This window comes from Bubalus kerabau, chromosome 6 (genome assembly GCF_029407905.1).
Source record: "Bubalus kerabau isolate K-KA32 ecotype Philippines breed swamp buffalo chromosome 6, PCC_UOA_SB_1v2, whole genome shotgun sequence".
Lineage (NCBI taxonomy): Eukaryota > Metazoa > Chordata > Mammalia > Artiodactyla > Bovidae > Bubalus > Bubalus kerabau.
The window spans coordinates 108,650,667-108,668,483 of NC_073629.1; the positions used below are offsets into that span (position 1 = coordinate 108,650,667).

Consider the following 17,817-nt stretch of genomic DNA (forward strand, 5'->3'; position numbering starts at 1 on the left):
ACGCTGGGCTGGAAGAAGCACAAGCTGGAATCAAGATTGCCAGGAGAAATATCAATAACCTCAGATATGCAGATGACACCACCCTTATGGCAGAAAGTGAAGAGGAACTAAAAAGCCTCTTGATGAAAGTGAACGAGGACAGTGAAAGAGTTAACTTAAAGCTCAACATTCAGAAAATGAAGATCATGGCATCTGGTCCCATCACTTCATGGGAAATAGATGGGGAAACAGTGGAAACAGTGTCAGACTTTATTTTTTTGGGCTCCAAAATCACTGCAGATGGTGATTGCAGCCATGAAATTAAAAGATGCTTACTCCTTAGAAGGAAAGTTATGACCAACCTAGATAGCATATTGAAAAGCAGAGACATTACTTTGCCAACAAAGGTCCGTCTAGTCAAGGCTATGGTTTTTCCTGTGGTCATGCATGGATGTGAGAGTTGGACTATGAAGAAAGCTGAGCGATGAAGAATTGATGCTTTGAACTGTTGTGTTGGAGAAAACTCTTGAGAGTCCCTTGGACTGCAAGGAGATCCAACCAGTCCATTCTGAAGGAGATCAGCCCTGGGATTTCTTTGGAAGGAATGATGCTAAAGCTGAAACTCCAGTACTTTGGCCACCTCATGTGAAGAGTTGACTCATTGAAAAAGACTCTGATGCTGGGAGGGTTTGGGGGCAGGAGGAGAAGGGGATGACAGAGGATGAGATGGCTGGATGGCATCACCGACTCGATGGACATGAGTTTGAGTGAACTCCGGGAGTTGGTGATGGACAGGGAGGCCTGGCATGCTGTGAATCATGGGGTCGCAAAGAGTCTGACACGACTGAGCGACTGACTGAACTGAACTGAACTGACAGAAACCTATGATTCTCAACTCACTTTTGAGCCTTCCTGATACATATAGATTAATTTTTACATAGCCTTTATTAGTATGTGGGAGAAGGCAATGGCACCCCACTCCAGTAGTTTTGCCTGGAAAATCCCATGGATGGAGGAGCCTAGTAGACTGCAGTCCATGGGGTAGCAAAGAGTCGGACACGACTGAGCGACTTCACTTTCACTTTTCACTTTCATGCACTGGAGAAGGAAATGGCAACCCACTCCAGTGTTCTTGCCTGGAGAATCCCAGGGACGGGGGAGCCTGGTGGGCTGCCGTCTATGGGGTCACACAGAGTCAGACAAGACAGAAGTGACTTAGCAGTAGCAGTATTAGTATGTATTCATTACATGACCATCAAGCACTTAAATGGCATTTATTCAGTGTCAGAAATTGTCTCAAGTGTTTTATATATCTTAGTTCATCAAGTAATTTCAACAAAAGGTTTTTGAGCATTAGGATTCTGTTATATAAATATGTCAAATTTCCCTTAACTTTATATTTATTTTTCTTTAACCTTAAATGTTGGCATTTGAATAATTTTTAGTATGGCTATGAAAACTACACAAATAATAATAAAATATACATTTTTACTGCTTTTCTCTTTTATTACAGATTATTCCTGTGGAGTAGAGATCCAGTAGAATTATCGAGTCAAAAGATCTAGACAGTTGTATAGTCTTGTTACGTGAGACCCAGAGCCCAGAAAGAGCACTGTGTAAACTGAGTTCTAATTCACAGTCTGCCGCTGTCCAGCCTCATGAGTCATTCATGGTGCTGGGTCTCATTTTTCTCATTTGAAAAATGAAGAGTTAGATTAGATTATCTTCCAGGTTTCCTTCTGGTCTGAGATTCTATAAACTTAATATTTCTGGATCAATGTATATAATCAACAACATATAAGGGGGCTTCCCTGGTGGTCCAGTGGTTAATACTCTGCATTTTCACTGCAGGGGGCTTGGGTTCGATTCCCTGCTCGGGGAAGTAAGATCCTGCATGTCGTGTGATGTGGCCAAAAAAAATATGATAAAAACTTTTTTTCTCTCTCTCTCTTTTTTAATCCCCCTTTTTTCTAGGCACATGGGCTTAGTTGCTCCACAGCATGTAGGATCTTCCCGGATCAGGGATCAAATCGGGGTCTCGTGCATTGGCAGACAGATTCTTTGCCACTGAGCCACCAGGGAAGCCCTGATAAACACTTCGTATAAAAACTTTTTTTTTTGTTTGTTTTTCTAGACAGAACAAGTCCAAATCTGAAATAACCAACATGGTTCGCTCCTCCACTATCACAGTATCAGACAAGGCTCACATTTTATCCATGCAGAAGTTTGGACTGAGAGATACAATTGTGAAATCACATCTAATACAGAAAGAAGAGGATTATACCTACATCCAGAACTTCAGGTAGCTCGCTGGATCTTAGACTGTTTCCACAGCAAAGTGATCGCTCAGCTCTCTGAAACAGAAGCTCTTCCTCTGTACCCTACAGAGTCACTCCCATCATTTTCTGAATGAATGATTTCTTTCACTCTTCCTTGGCAGGCATTATTCTGTACCTTTTCGGGCCAGGCGTCGTGGGAGGGGTGGTGTGGTGGGAATGACACAACTTGCAGCAAACAGTTGCAGAAATATTTGAAGATAGCGCCGCATGGACGAAGGAGAGAGATCTTGATTTTTGGTTATGCCTCTGTGTATCTCTTGGTCATTCGGGGCCTTTGAAGAAAGTTGTTTGAATTGAAATTAATCACATGAAGTTAGTGATTGGTGATCTTTTTAGACAAAATGACTGAAAGTTACATGAATAAAGGGTGCAGGTTTGCCAGGTCTTTTTAAATCACTGCACTGGGACTATAAGACAAAGTAATGTTGCTTCTAGAGATCGAGATAGTGAATTGTCTTAGGGAGTTTGGGATGGACATGTACACACTGTTACACTTAAAACGGGTAACCCACAAGTACCTGCTGTATGGCACATGGAACTCTGCTCAATGTTCTGTAGCAGCCGGGATGGGAGGGGAGTTGGGGGAGAATGGATGTATGTATATGTGTGACTGAGTTCCCTTGCTGCTTACCTGAAACTAGTACAGCATTGTTAATCGGCTATACCCCGATACAAAATAAAAAGTTTCCCAAAAAAAAAAAAAAAATCGAACAACAGAAAAAACCCTAGTGAATTATCTGAACACTGGTATTGCTTTCTTTCCAAAAATAGTTGCCAGGATACTTCTCTTTTCATTTCAGTAGCATGCACAGTACATAGTCATTTTGTGGATTGTGGCTCTCTAATTGCTATTAAAGCTAAGTAGAAATGTTCAGAGTGGGTCTCTACTGTCTGAAGTTATCACAAAAGCAACAAATGTCATGGCAGACTGCAGGTCACCCCTCGGTGCCGCAGTCACTTGTCTAGGACAGCTGCGACATTTCTTAAGTCTTCAAATTCCAGCCCAGACAGACTGCAGCCTGCCAGAATCAGCATCCAGCGCTCTCCCCGTCGTGTCCATAGTCCTCCCAAGTGACCAGTTGATTGTCTTTGGCAACAGATTTTTTGTAGGAACGTACAATGTGAACGGACAGTCCCCCAAGGAGTGCCTCCGGCCCTGGCTCAGCCACGATACCCAGGCCCCAGATGTTTACTGTGTGGGGTGAGTGCTTCTCTTCTCGTTGTCTCTGCATTTTCCAGAATGTGTAGCTGTGGTTGAAGGGATGGGGGCATGAATCTGTAACTGAGACTTCGCAGCAGGTGAAGGGGTTGAAAAATGAGCATATGCTCAATAACAGCTGCTCCTCTGTTCTGTGTGCTTCCTCATAGTAAACAAATTTCTGGCACTATTAAAATGATGTGCTTGGCACTGGAATGCTAATATTTAATTTTGAGTGCAACCCCTCTGTTAAAAGCATGCACCTTGAACTGAATTTTATTACTTAGACATTCAATGCTTTGTTGGTTACAAAGCAAAAATATCTTTTGTGAGGGAACGAAGGTTAAAAGGAAAAAAAAAGGCCCCATCCAAGGACTTCCTTGGTGGTCCAGTGGCTAAGACCCTGTGCTCCCGATGCAGGGGGCCTAGGTTCAATCCCTGGTCAAAGGACTGGATCCTGCAGGCCACCTTGAAGATCCTTCGTGCCACAACTAAGACCTGAAAGTGAAAGTGAAAGTGAAAGTCACTCAGTCGTGTCCAACTCTTTGTGACCCCATGGACTGTACAGTCCATGGAATTCTCCAGGCCAGAATACTGGAGTGGGTAGTCTTTCCCTTCTGCAGGGGATCTTCCCAACCCAGGGATCAAACCCAAGTCTCCCAGTCAGATTCTTTACCAGCTGAGCCACAAGGGAAGCCCAACTAAGACCTGGCAAGCCAAATAATTAAATATTTTAAAAGGAAGGGCCCCATTCATCAGTCTTTTTTTTTTTTTCCCCCACACCTACTATCTTCTTACCACTGTACCAAATATTGTTGTTGGGGAGGGAGAAGCAAAGAAGCCTGGGTGGTAACGTGTAAAGGGACTAGAATTTGGAATTTATAGAGAGCTAGGTTTCAATCTTGGAGAAGGCAATGGCACCCCACTCCAGTACTCTTGCCTGGAAAATCCCATGGATGGAGGAGCCTGGTAGGCTGCAGTCCATGGGGTCACAAAGAGTCAGACACGACTGAGCGACTTCACTTTCACTTTTCACTTTCATGCATTGGAGGAGGAAATGGCAACCCACTCCAGTGTTCTTGCCTGGAGAATCCCAGGAATGGGGGAGCCTGGTGGGCTGCCGTCTGTGGGGTCGCATAGCGTCAGACACCACTGAAGCGACTTAGCAGCAGCAGCAGGCTTCAATCTATTTGCCGCCTGGTGCTTATGTGAGCTAGTGATCTCGGATGTAAAGATTGGAGACTCTTCCAGGTACTTCAGGCTCATTATGAAGACGAAAAGGGCCACTGCTTGAGAAAGTACCTGGTGAGTTCCTGGGCCTTTAGTCCTTTGTCTCTAAGTGTTTGTTTTCTTCCCCTTTGAGGGTCCTGCGGTTTAGCTAGAAAGGTAGGCCTTACACAGCTTCACCAATCTGAGAATGTGCCATCTCGCACATTACCCTTCTCTACTCCCTGACTGGTTGCTTCTCCTGATAGGTTCCAGGAGCTTGATCTGAGTAAGGAAGCCTTTTTCTTCCATGATACCCCAAAGGAAGAAGAGTGGTTTAAAGCTGTATCAGAGGCTCTTCATCCAGATGCCAAATATGCAAAGGTATGAGAGGAGTCCGGGACCTTCTGACTTTGTGTTGCCGTGCAGGGAAACGCTAAGACAACTTTTCACTTCTGCTGCGACTTTCATCAAAAGCCAGCCCTAATGGGTGGTGGTCCCTTCCCTGGTGGTCCAGAGCTTGAGACTCTGCCTGCCAATGCAGAGGACACAGGTTCAATCCCTGGTCCGGGAAGATCCCACGTGCCTCGGGGCAAGTAAGCCCACGAGCCGCAACTGCCAAGCCCACACACTACAACTACAGAAGCCTGCATTTCTCGAGCCTGTGCTCCATAGAACCACCGCAGTGAGAAGCCCGCACATCGCAACAACGAGTAGCCCCCACCTCGCAGCAGCTAGAGAAGGCCCCTTCACAGCAGTGACGACACAGCCAGCTAGAAAGGAAGGGAGGAAGGAAGTCCTGTTGATGCTGTGATGTTCAGTTCTAGAAGAGGCTTCTCAGGTCTCGGCACCTGTAGGCTGCTGAGGTTATCACAGGGTGTGGTCAGTGAGTCGCTCGGGTAATTACCCTGTTTCCTGGTGTGGAGCAGGAGATATAGGAGTCCTCACAGCCAGCTTCCCGTCCACTTATCCTTTCAACTCCCCATTAATGCCATGAGTTGAATGCATGCCTCTCTTCCAGGTGAAGCTCGTCCGACTGGTTGGGATTATGCTGCTGCTATATGTCAAACAGGAGCATGCCGCGTACATCTCAGAAGTGGAAGCTGAGACAGTGGGGACAGGAATCATGGGGAGAATGGTGAGTTCCTGGTTGGTACAGGGAGGGCCTTGGTCCCTAAGGTCTTGAGCCTGCTTCTCATGATACTGGCATCACGAGATGAACCGTCCCCTCATGCTGTAGCAGGAATTGATTGGAGGAGGCCATTCTGAAATTGTATTTTAGTGACTTACTGGATGACTTGCCCAGTTAGCCCGCATCCTCACGGCCGCTCCACTCTGGAGCCCCCAAGTGGGTCCTTCCATTTAATGCATGACCCATGTCGCAGAAGCTGTATTGGATCACCAAGGAAAAGAAAGAAAGAATGCTAAGAATAGGTTTGCCATTTTTCTTCTCGAAGCTGTTAAAGTCCTCCTTTTAGGTTCTACTGTGAGAGCTTAGCTTCCCGGGGGGAAGGGAGAGTGTGTGGCTTGCCTGCCATCTATTGCAGAGTGGACTTGCCTTCGCCGCTGGCCGCCTGGTCCTTCTGTCTTCTTGCATTTGTTTTCCCACCTATAAATATGTAACCCTGCTTTACTCATCTCCCAGGATTGTGACACAGACTGACTAAAAGAGAACATTTTGAAAGCCCATGGGTTTGAATGACTATCACAGTGCAGTTGGGAACTGTGCCTTTTCCGGGCTCCCTTTCACAGGGTAACAAAGGGGGCGTGGCCATCCGGTTCCAGTTTCACAACACCAGCATCTGCGTGGTCAATTCCCACCTGGCAGCCCACACGGAGGAGTACGAGAGGAGGAACCAGGACTACAAAGACATTTGTTCTCGAATGCAGTTCTGTCAGGTCGACCCAAACCTGCCCCCTCTCACCATCAGCAAGCACGAGTGAGTCTGGCCTTCCACCCCAGGCAGTGTGCCGGGCCGCACGGTCCAAGCCGAGGGCTCTCTGTTTCATTAGGGAGGGGACCAGGGGAGGCCTCCCACCACCTGAGCGGGAACTCTCAGCCAACTCTCAGTTATACAGGGATTACACCTCTTGGAAATTTTTAGTTTCCCAACTTACCATCTGGCCAACCTCTCAAATTTTCTCAGACACCATTTGTTCCTGGAAAATGTGTAAGATGTTTTTTTAACACAGTCCGCCTTGATGCAGCGTCATGAGAAAGCCACGCCAGCGTGGGCGTCTCGAGCACAGGTTTTAGAAGTATGGTTCAGGGTTCTGCTGCCTGTTGTCTGCAGAAGCATGTGCGGTCGAGGATGGGGCTGCATTTCCCAGTCTTCACATCGTCTTTTTCACCTCTTGATTCAACATTTTGGAGCCGTGGTTGCAGCTGCTTGGGATGTCTTATGCTAATGTTTGTTCTCTTTATTTCATTTATCTCCAGTACTTGCTCTCTGTCTAAACTCAAGGCATACTGGAATTTCAGGCTTTACAGTAACACTTGAAACTTACGCCCCTTCTTCTTATAACAAGGAAGAAGCCACTGGGGCTGTGGTGTCTGCCAAGGAGTACACAGAGCCCAACCTCTCATCCGCCTGCTGCGTCCGTAGGACCATCTTGATTGGTGTGCTGGAAGCTGCCAGAATGGCTTTCCGTCTCCAGGGGACCTAGCAAGGACTGGGTCTTCCATTCTGCTGACCCGGCAGCATCCCAGTGTGTGAGGCTGCATGTCAGCTTGTCTGCATTTAGCTCGTGGGCGCATTCATTTTGGAGTGTGTATGCTGCCGTGCGGCTTCTCTCATAACCCGGCTCTTGGCTTCACATAGAGCAGTACTGGTCTTCCCAGAATGTGCAGTGTCACCTGGGAGCATCCAGTCATCGTGTTCCCAAAGCAGCAGGTGCAAGAAAACACCTGTCGCATTCTGCAGAAAGAGCCGGCCAGTAACGCAGTGGTGGTTAAACCGAGACGCTACTGGGCAGGTCAGGCTTTGTTTCAGAGGAACTCTGCTCCAGAAACAAAGGCTAAGAGCATGCTTTGGGGGCTGGAGTGTGCATGGAGGCAGAGGCGGCATTGTGGCATCATCTGGCTTGGGGTCCCTGAGTGATTGACAGGACTCCCAATACTTGATCTTTCCCCCTCTTCCCAGGAGAGGTAAATTATTGTCTTGCTTTTAGTTCTTATTAGACTATCTTTCCAGCTGTGCTCGGTCGCTTCAGTCGTGTCTGACTCTTTGTGACCCTATGGACTGTAGCCCGCCAGGCTCCTCTGTCCATGGGATTCTCCAGGCAAGAATACTGGAGTGGGTTGCCATGCCCTCCTCCCTTTCCAGCTGTATGGGAATAAAATAGTCAAGGAGAACACAAGGCTGTTGCCAGTGAACTTGGACCAAGATAACTGAGTAAGCGGCATGCTAGAGACGATGTTAAATGGGATGGCAAGAGGAAAAGAGACCCTGAGCAGTCAAGTTCCTTCCCCACGCAGCCTACCCAAGAGACTGAGCCTCCGGGGCCTTTTGTCAGAAGCATACCGGATAGGGTGGGTGAAGCCCCTCCTAATCCCTGTGCTCTTTGTGCTCTGTCCCCACAGTGTGATCTTGTGGCTGGGGGACCTCAACTACAGGATAGAAGATCCGGATGTGGAAAAAGTGAAAAAACTCATCGAAGAGAAGGCCTTTCAAACGCTGTATGCGTATGACCAGGTACCAGCGGCCACCCAGGCACTCTTCAGGCAGCTGTCGTTGCCCTGCCCCACCCCCCAGGGGGCACAGAAAGCCTGGCTGCCCGGCTCCGGCTCCGCCTCTTCTTCCTCATCTTGGGAGGGTTCCCTGAGGAGCTGGCACCCGCCATCCCTTCCTTCCCTCCATCTGTGCTCCCTCTCCTATAGCTGTCTGCCCCACTGGTCCTGCCCTTGAGGTTTGTCTCCCCTGGAGGCAAGAGCTGTTCTCTTTCTCTCTGTCTCGTGTGTGCCAATTCATTCAGTCATTCAAGTTGGGGCCAAAAGGGAGCCAAGCTTCTCATCAAGACGATATTAGTCCTTTGTATATTTCAGATGATTTACTGATGTTTCGAGTCGGCCCCCTGCGCCCCCTGCCCCTCAGCAGACCTGTGCCGTGTGCGGGACCACTCTTTTTCTGAAGGGCTGTGTTCACTTCCAGAAAGAATCTGTTCCGTCTCCTGCTAGCCTCTACTGTTGTTTGGATTATCATTCCTTTCTCAGAGCATTAGCTGTTTCCCAGGACAAGAGAAACCTGTTTCTCTCTGACCTTCAGGGTACTCCTATCAAGAGATTCTGAAACTGTTCAAGCGGTCAGAGTTGTTTGGGATGTCACAGTCCTTTTTCTTTCTACCCTGTATCTCCCTTTTAATCATCTTTGTACTGTCATTAGTCTAAATCTTTCTGTTACCTTTGTTTTTCTCCCAGTGGGATCAATTAAGGGGAAAAAAATCCCAAGTCTGTTATGTCTTTCTTTATAGAATAATCTCTTTAGTGACCCATTTTTCTCTTCCATTCTTTTCCTTGGTAAATTAGTCTCTTTATTCCCCTTTTCAGCATTATCCCTTGTCTGTCTTTTTTCTAGACTGCAGCATTCTTATTTCCCTGGGAGTTCAATACCATCTCTTCTTCCCTTCTTTTCTGGTCTCTCCTTAAGTAATAGTAACCAGTTTGTGTGTTGCCTTGCTTTCCAAATGGTTTCAAGATTTATATTTACCCATTTCTTGTTTTTATTTTTTACTCTTCTTATTCTGGCTATGCTCAGTCTTTGCTGTGGTTTGTGGGCTCCAGGGCACGCGGGCTCAGCAGTTGCCACATGAGGGCTTAGTTGCTCTGAGGTATGCAGGATCTTAGTTCCCCCAACCAGGGGTCAAAGCCAAGTCCCCGGTATTGGAAGGTAGATTCTCAGCCACCAGACCATCAAGAAAGTCCTCATATTTACCCATTCAAGAGTCATCTTGGACTTCCCTGGTGGTCCAGGAGTTAAGACTGTGCTTCTGTTGTAGGGGCGTGGGTTCAATCCCTGGTCTGGGAAGTTCTGTATGCCATGCAGTGCATCCAGAAAAAAGTGAAAAGGAAAGCATCATCTTACTGTATTTTAATTTCCTGTTGCTTTTTCCTTAATAGTATTTTTTTTTTTAAGGAATTCCTGTTTTGGGGTTTGTCAACTGTTGTCCCCTGGATAGCTGACCCTTTCACCAAAGTTAGAGCTTACAGTTCGTCACCAGGCCACACAGCACCAAGCTTGGTGCTCCAGGGAGGGGGCAGGAACACCCGTGGTTTTTCTCTCTTGCTGAGAAGGAGCTCTTAGAACCAGTGCAGTGGCAAGGAGGCCAGTTATCGTAATGTGTCAGGCACTGTTCTAAGTTGACAGCTTATCTTTGCAACAATCCTGTGAGGCAGATTCTATTATAAATCCAGAATTTACAGATGGGGAAACCAAAGCATAGAGCTCCCCCCAGTTCATATAACTGATTTGACAAACCTCTTTAAAGAATTGTTTTAGTTTAAACTTAATTCATAATGGTTTGGTTACACCTCTACTACATATTTATACATACTTGGAGGTTCCCTTTTACTTTTTGGATTGTATCTTTACAGACTTTTTTTTAATGCAGTTTTATCCCTGTGTATATTGGAACACCTGTGCTACACAGATGATGTGTTTGATACCTGGAAGAGAAACTATATCCATAAACTAATCCTCCTAGGGGCATCTCAGTGTGATGGAGCTCAGGCCCTTCAGATGTGGATATGGTTTTATAAAAGAGCATTAAAAATTGTACAGCAGGCAGAATAGTCAGCATGCTCTGCTTCCTGGGAGTTAATTAACTCAAGGTCTTACAGAGTAACTTGCTTTCTGTTCTGTTTTTTTTTTTTTTTTTTTTTTTTGACACTGCAGTATGTGGGGTCTGAGTTCCCCAACCAGGTATCAAACCCATATCCCTTGCAGTGGAAGCATGGAGTCCTAACCACCAGAGAAATCGCGCAGAATAGTTTTCTCATGGGCTTTTCCTTTGGGGTTAGGGTTTAGATTCCAGATTGGTTTCCTTTCTTCTGCTAATTCAAGGTTTGACCTTTTTATGCTGAGATTTTTTTTTTTTTTTTTTTTTAATTCCATCCTTTGTGTAGCTGAGAGCTCAGGTGGCTGCTAAGGCTGTCTTCGAGGGCTTCAGCGAGGGTGAGCTCACGTTCCAGCCTACCTATAAGTATGATACTGGCTCCGATGACTGGGATACCAGGTAGGTCAGAGGTTGCTTCGGAGGCTGAGCAAATAGAAACTCAGAAAGTTTTGAAAGTACTTTCCCTCGGGGACCTACAGAGGAAGATAGGTTTCCTGTCACTTCTTCCTCAGGTCAAACATTTTCTCTCAGTATCTGTTCATTAAGCAGACTGCTTTCCTACACTTTAAAAAAAAAAAAAACTTATTTCTTTGGCTGGTCTGGGTCTTAGTTGCAGCACACAAGATCTTCGTTGTGACAGACAAACTCTCTAGCTGTGGCTCAGGGCTTAGTTGCCCTGCGAGGCATGTGTGATCTGGTTCCCTGACCAGGGATTGAACCTGGGCGCCCTGCATTGACAGCATGGAGTCCTAACCCCTGGACCCCCCCCCCAGGAAAGTCCCCACAATAATTCTTAAGACGCATTTCCCTTCCAGCCATGCTTAGGGTGATGATTCCAACAGACTGAGCTTGTACTTGGTCATTAATGGTAGTTCATATTTTATGAGGGCCTATGGGATGCTGTTCGGTACTTGTATTATCTCATGTAACCTTCTCAACAACCCATTGAAGTAGGTATGATTTATTATCTTCATTTTATAGACCGGGGAACAAAAGCCCCCCACCCCCAAATTCAAGATCCTCCCAAGCAGGCAAGTGTCAAAGCAGGATTTAAAGACAAGCAGTAGGAATTCACGACCTGTTTTAACCAGCATCTTTTGAGGCCCACAGAGTGCTTACCCTCAGATGGCTGTGACTCTGGCCTGATCCCCATAGGAAGGTGGAGAGCAGAAATCATCCTGAACAGCGTTTTAGCTTTGAGTGCTCGCAGCTGTTTGGGGGTGACACCTACAGGATACACGCTACCCCAGGCGTCAGGCGCCGCTGTGCCTCAGAGGGCTTTCAGTGTGGGCTTTGCATTTCAGCGAGAAGTGTCGTGCTCCCGCCTGGTGTGACCGGGTCCTCTGGAAAGGGAAGAACATCACTCAGCTGAGCTACCAGAGCCACATGGCCCTGAAGACCAGTGACCACAAGCCTGTCAGCTCAGTGTTTGACATCGGGGTAGGTGGGCAGCTGGGACCAAGCTGCCATCGTCCTCTAGGGAATTGGTCCCCACAGCTGAGACCACTTTTGTCTTTCTGGTCTCCTCCTCCCAGCTTGAGTGAGAGGAGGCGCCTTTTAAAAATGGTTTTAATTTAAATTTAATTCATAAATGTTTTGTAGACTTCTACTCTATGTCTTTACGTACATGGAAGTTCCCCTTTGCTCTTTGGACTGTTTCTTTCCAGACCTTTTTCTATGCAGTGTGTCAGTATTCTATATATAACATAGAGGAAGTTTCTCCCTTTTTGTAAAAGAAATCTATCACACCCATGGTTCTGAGAACATCTTTTTCCCTCACTGGTTATTTTTTAGGAGATCTTTTCATGTCGGTAAGGGTAGCGCTCCCTCCTCATTATTTTTAAGGGTTGTAACATGTTTCATAGTATGGATGAACCATGTTTGTATTGATAATTTGTTTCCAAAATGGTGCTATGATATACATTGCTATAGTGACCAGCCTTCACATATATCTTTGTGTGTCAATGTGAACATTTCTGTAGAATGAAATTCCTGGAGGTGAAATGAGTGATTCAGAGAAAAATGTATTCTATTTTTATTTGAACCTACAAAATTATCCTCCCAGCATCCTTACCATTTTACTCTTCTGCCAACCATGGATGAGCTTCTTTTCCCACAGTCTGGCTAATACTGGGTTTTAGCAATCTTTTAAATTTCTACCAATCCAGTGAGCCAAATGAGAACGATACTTCATTCTTTTAGATTATACTTCCCTGATTACTAGTGAAACTGAACATCTTTTTTTTTTTTTTTGGTCGAAGTATCGTTGACTTACAATAAATATCTTTTTAAAAAAAAAATCTTTTTATTTATGTATTCTCCACTTGTATCTCCTCTTCAGTGACTTCTGTGTTTCCTTGTATATTATCAGTTCTCAAGGGTGCAGGCAGAGGTGCCTCAGAATCCACAAGGGTGTGGGTGGCTTGAAAAAAGCCTAATGAGTGTTATAACTAAGGTTTTATTATTGGAAGATGACAAGAATTGTAATTCAAAATATAGAAGGGAAACCCTGACAAAAGCTTCTTGGCTGATGGAGCACAGGTTTAAAAAGCCTGTGAAATGCTGCTTTGACTCAGAGCCCTAGAGAAGCTCCCGCCTGCCGGCCTGTTGGCAGCAGCAAGCATAGCAGAGACAGGCAGGGGCGTCTCTCTGCCCTGGCCTAAGACCCTGCAGAACCACTCACCCAGCTTTCACTCCCGTATCTTTTTTTCTCTGCTAATCGGGAAGCAGTTGATTTTATGAGAGGCTTTGCCTCTGGGGGACCCTTCTACGTCTACTGTTAATTGGCTTCTTTGTTCATTAATTAAATCTGTTTAGTATTCACTTTCTGTGTTGCGATCAACTGCTATTTCCCAAGGCTGTGAACGTCCTCTAAAAGCAGCCGTCTCCAGCCTTTTTGGCACCAGGGACCGGTTTCATGGAAGACAATTTTTCCATGCATAGGGAAGAGTGGGGGGTGGTTTGGGAATGATTCACACACGTTACATTTGCTGTGTACTTTATTTCTGTTATTATTACGTCAGCTCCACCTCAGACTATTAGGCATTAGATTCTGGAGACTGGGGACCCTGAAAAAGAGAAAGTGGGTGGAAGCCAAAGCACTAAGTCTCTGTTGTTTCCCTTCCAGGTGAGGGTCATCAATGAAGAGCTGTATCGGAAAACTCTGGAGGAGATTGTTCGTTCCCTGGATAAGATGGAAAATGCCAATATCCCTTCCGTGTCCCTCTCCAAGCGAGAGGTAGAAAGGATGTGATAACGCATCTGGCTCTTCTCTTTGTAGAACATAAATCTCATCTGCTAGGTCTCAGAACTCGAAGGGGCACCTGTCAGGCTCCTGGACTCTATAGTCTTCCTTGATCAGCTGCTTCTAGACAAACTGAGGCTGATGATGCCCGCTGACAGGCGAGGAGGGGGTGTTGGTTGAGATTTGGTTCACCTCTTGATCTTTTAAACCAAAAGCCTGCAACCTTTTGTGACTCCTATATTTTACCCACCCATGGGCCCTCCATGAGTTAAATAAGTCACAGAGGATCCAAAATATGTTTCACTTGATCTTAGTATAGCTGTGTGCATTCTTGCCCTGGGTTTGTCTTCCTACTGATGCTTTGCTTTGAGATTGAGTCCAAAATGTGGGGTACCTATGAGTTGATGAGAGGGAAGGCCGTATGGAAAAGTAACAGGCATTGGGAGAAGTCAATTTAGGGCTAAAGATTTTTCAGAGAAGTGCCACAGTATAGATCATCCAGAATTGACAGTAAAAAGTCTATTAAATGAGGATTTATGGTGAGGGTATTTTTAATGTCCTAGATGTCCAGCTACAGGGAAGGAGGAGCTTCAGTTTCACATTTGGGAGTGGAATGTGTGAAGGATATTTTGGGTATGGTCTTTGGGTATAGGAGATTTAAAATTGGATTCTGTTAGGGAGTTTTTTTTGTTTTTTTTTGAGTTTAGGATTTCTGAGTTAAACACTAACAACTGGTCTTTAGTAGTAGCAGCTGTGGTCTCCCAGGTAAATACTTAAAAGCATGATTTGAAAGAGATGGTCCTTCATTTTCTTCCCAGGAAGGGCAAGGATTGCCCAGTTGGGGTGGTTGGGCAGGTTGCTGAGGGGAGGGCCCTGGTCTGACTGGTCCCGGGCTTGTCCCCAGTTCTGTTTCCAGAACGTGAAGTACATGCACCTGCAGGTAGAGTCCTTCACCATTCGGAATGGACAGGTGCCGTGTCAGTTTGAGTTCATCAGCAAGCCTAACGAAGAGTCCTACTGTAAGCAGTGGCTTCGAGCCAACCCCAGCCGAGGGTTCCTCCTGCCAGGTAAGGGCTCTGTCCCTGGCTTACTGGTGGCTGGTTTGGGGAACACCCTACCCTGTCTTTTGCCCATTCTCCTAGAATAAACTTTTTGTTTCTGAATGTTTTGTTGTTTGCTTGAAGCTTTTTCAAAGCCCTGTGGATGTTCAGTTCAGTTCAGTTGCTCAGTTGTGTCCGACTCTTCGTGACCCCATGGACTGCAGCGTGCCAGGCCTACCTGTCCATCACCAACGCCTGGAGATTATTCAAACTCATGTCCATTGAGTCCATGATGCCATCTAACCATCTCATCCTCTGTCGTCCCCTTCTCCTGCCTTCAATCTTTCCCAACATCAGGTCTTTTCCAATGAGTCAGTTCTTCGCATCAGGTGGCCAAAGTATTGGAGTTACAGCTTCAGCATCAGTCTTTCCAATGAATATTCAGCACTGATTTCCTTTAGGATGGATTGGTTGGATCTCCTTGCTGTCCAAGGGACTCTCAAGATGGAGATCCATCCATGGAAAGATGTAAAATAGTAAAGGGCGTGAGTTCACTGTCAAAAGTATTCTCAGTCATGTGGATGCTCTATAATTTCACACAGAAAACACAGGAGTTCTGTGAAGCAGGTGTGGCTGTAACAAGAACCCTTTCACTTTCTGTCTCACTATAGTCAATTCCTAATTGTCTGGTCTTGTGGCGAAGATAATAGGGTGGTTGTCCAGAAAATTATGTCCAGCCTGACCACCCGTATCTCTCTCCCAGCTTCTCCTTGGCACTGTGTTATGCTGTGAAGCAAAGGGGTTAGCTTGTTTTGTGGTCAGTTCACATGTCATATACAGATGAGAGAGCTGGACCGTAAAGAAAGCTGAGCACTGAAGAATTGATGCTTTCAAATTGTGATGCTAGAGAAAACTCTTGAGAGTCCTTTGGACAATGAGGAGATCAAAACAGTCAATCCTAAAAGAAAGCAACTCTTAAATATTCATTGGAAGGACTGATGCTGAAGCTGAAGCTCCAGTACTTTGGCCACCTGATGTGAAGAGCTGATTCCTTGGAAAAGACCCTGATGATGGGAAAGATTGAAAGCAAAAGAAGGGGATGGCAGAGGATGAGATGGTTAGATAGCATCACCAACTCAATGGACATGAATTTGAGCAAACTCTGGGAGATAGTGGAGGACAGAGGAGCCTGGCATGCTGCAGTCCACAGGGTCGCCAAGAGTCAGACACGATTTAGTGACTGAACAAAAGCAAGTGGACAGTTCACAGTCTAATAACATGTTATATTTTCTACTGGATCCACACCTTCTTATCAATTGTTTCTAGCTTGAGCGTCAGAGAAGGCAATGGCACCCCACTCCAGTACTCTTGCCTGGAAAATCCCATGGACGGAGAAGCCTGGTGGGCTGCAGTCAATGGGGTCGCTAAGAGTCGGGCACAACTGAGCGACTTCACTTTCACTTTTCACTTTCATGCATTGGAGAAGGAAATGGCAACCCACTCCAGTAATCTTGCCTAGAGAATTCCAGGGATGGAGGAGCCTAGTGGGCTGCCGTCTATGGGGTCGCACAGAGTCAGACACGACTGAAGCAACTTAGCACCAGCAGCAGCAGCAGCAGCTTGAGCATGAAGTGAAGTCACTCAGTCGTGTCTGACTCTTTGCGACCCTATGGACTGTAGCCTACGAGGCTTCTCTGTCCATGGGATTTTCCAGGCAAGAATACTGGAGTGGGTTGCCATTTCCTTCTCCAGAGGATCCTCCCGAACCAGGGATCAAACCCCGGTCTCTCACATTGTAGGCAGACGCTTTATCATCTGAGCCACCAGGGAAGTAGAACCTAGCTTGAGCAGTGCTACCTAGAATGTGAATTTAATAGCAGTTACCTGTTCATGTTTCTGTTTACTGTTTTCAGTTCCCCTTTGGACCATTAACTCCTTGTTCACGTGTCTCTTGAGTGTGCGTGTGTGCATGCGCAGTCTCTTCAATTGTGTCCAACTCTTGTGACGCTATGGACTGTCGCCCACCAGGCTTTTCTGTCCATGAGTTTCTCCAGGCAAGATACTGGAGTGGGTCGCCAAGCCCTCCTCCAGAGGAGTCTCTTGAGTGCTGAGCATGTAAATTCTTGCTGGTTGGCTGATACCTCTTATTTCCTTCGCCTAACTCTGTATGCCCGACCCTCTGCCAGCCCATCTTCTCTCCCCATTTCCTCTTGGCCTCCTGCCAACCAGCATTTCTTTTTATATTGTTTTTTTTTTTTTTTCTTCAGATTCTGCCACTGAGATTGAATTAGAGCTATTTGTAAATAAGACCACCGCTACAAAGCTCAACTCGGGTGAAGACAAAATCGAGGACATTCTGGTTTTGCACTTGGAAAGGGGAAAGGATTACTTCTTATCTGTGTCTGGGAACTACATGCCAAGCTGCTTCGGATCGCCCATTCACACGTTGTGCTACATGAAGGAGCCAATTTTGGACTTGCCACTAGAAACCATTAGAGAGCTGGTGAGTTACTTGCCACAAGAAAACATCTAGAAGGATGTAGCAGCCAAGCCAGGCAAGTGAGAGGTTCTCATGCCTACCTTCCCAGGGACCTGAGGATTCTCTAGCCTCCATAGTGTTTGCCTATGCTGTCAGATATGTACTGCTGTGTATCAGACATCCTGACATTTTTTTGTGGTTTGAAACAACAGCAAGTTATTGCTTCTCATGTGAGTTTCCACTGTGGCTCTTTTGCTGGTCTCGCCCAGGCTCATTTTTGTGGTCAATGGCAGCTGTGCTGGCCAGAGGATTCAAGGAAGCCTCCTTCTTTCTTTCTTTTTAAAATAATTTTTCTTTATTTTTGGCTGTTCTGGGTCTTGGTTGCTGCAAGGGCTTTTCTCTAGTCGTGAGCGGGGCCTACTCTCTAGTTGCGGTGCTTGGGCTCTAGGGCATGCGGGCTTCAGTAGCTGCGGCACGTGGGCTCAGTGATTGCCGTTTGC

General features: G+C 46.2%; 2 protein-coding genes across 2 annotated transcripts in view; one reads left to right on the plus strand and one right to left on the minus strand.

Moving 5' to 3' along the window:
* Window positions 1–17,817, minus strand: part of UTP11 (UTP11 small subunit processome component) — a 250,829-nt gene that overhangs the window by 96,058 nt on the left and 136,954 nt on the right. The window lies entirely within an intron of this gene.
* The window catches only part of INPP5B (inositol polyphosphate-5-phosphatase B), a 54,191-nt gene that overhangs the window by 29,640 nt on the left and 6,734 nt on the right, over window positions 1–17,817 (plus strand). Inside the window, 11 exon segments of the mRNA XM_055586333.1 lie at window positions 2,114–2,281; window positions 3,418–3,519; window positions 4,992–5,106; window positions 5,744–5,860; window positions 6,475–6,662; window positions 8,306–8,417; window positions 10,844–10,953; window positions 11,859–11,994; window positions 13,682–13,792; window positions 14,703–14,865; window positions 17,106–17,341. Of these exon segments, the coding sequence (XP_055442308.1) occupies window positions 2,114–2,281; window positions 3,418–3,519; window positions 4,992–5,106; window positions 5,744–5,860; window positions 6,475–6,662; window positions 8,306–8,417; window positions 10,844–10,953; window positions 11,859–11,994; window positions 13,682–13,792; window positions 14,703–14,865; window positions 17,106–17,341 (1,558 nt within the window).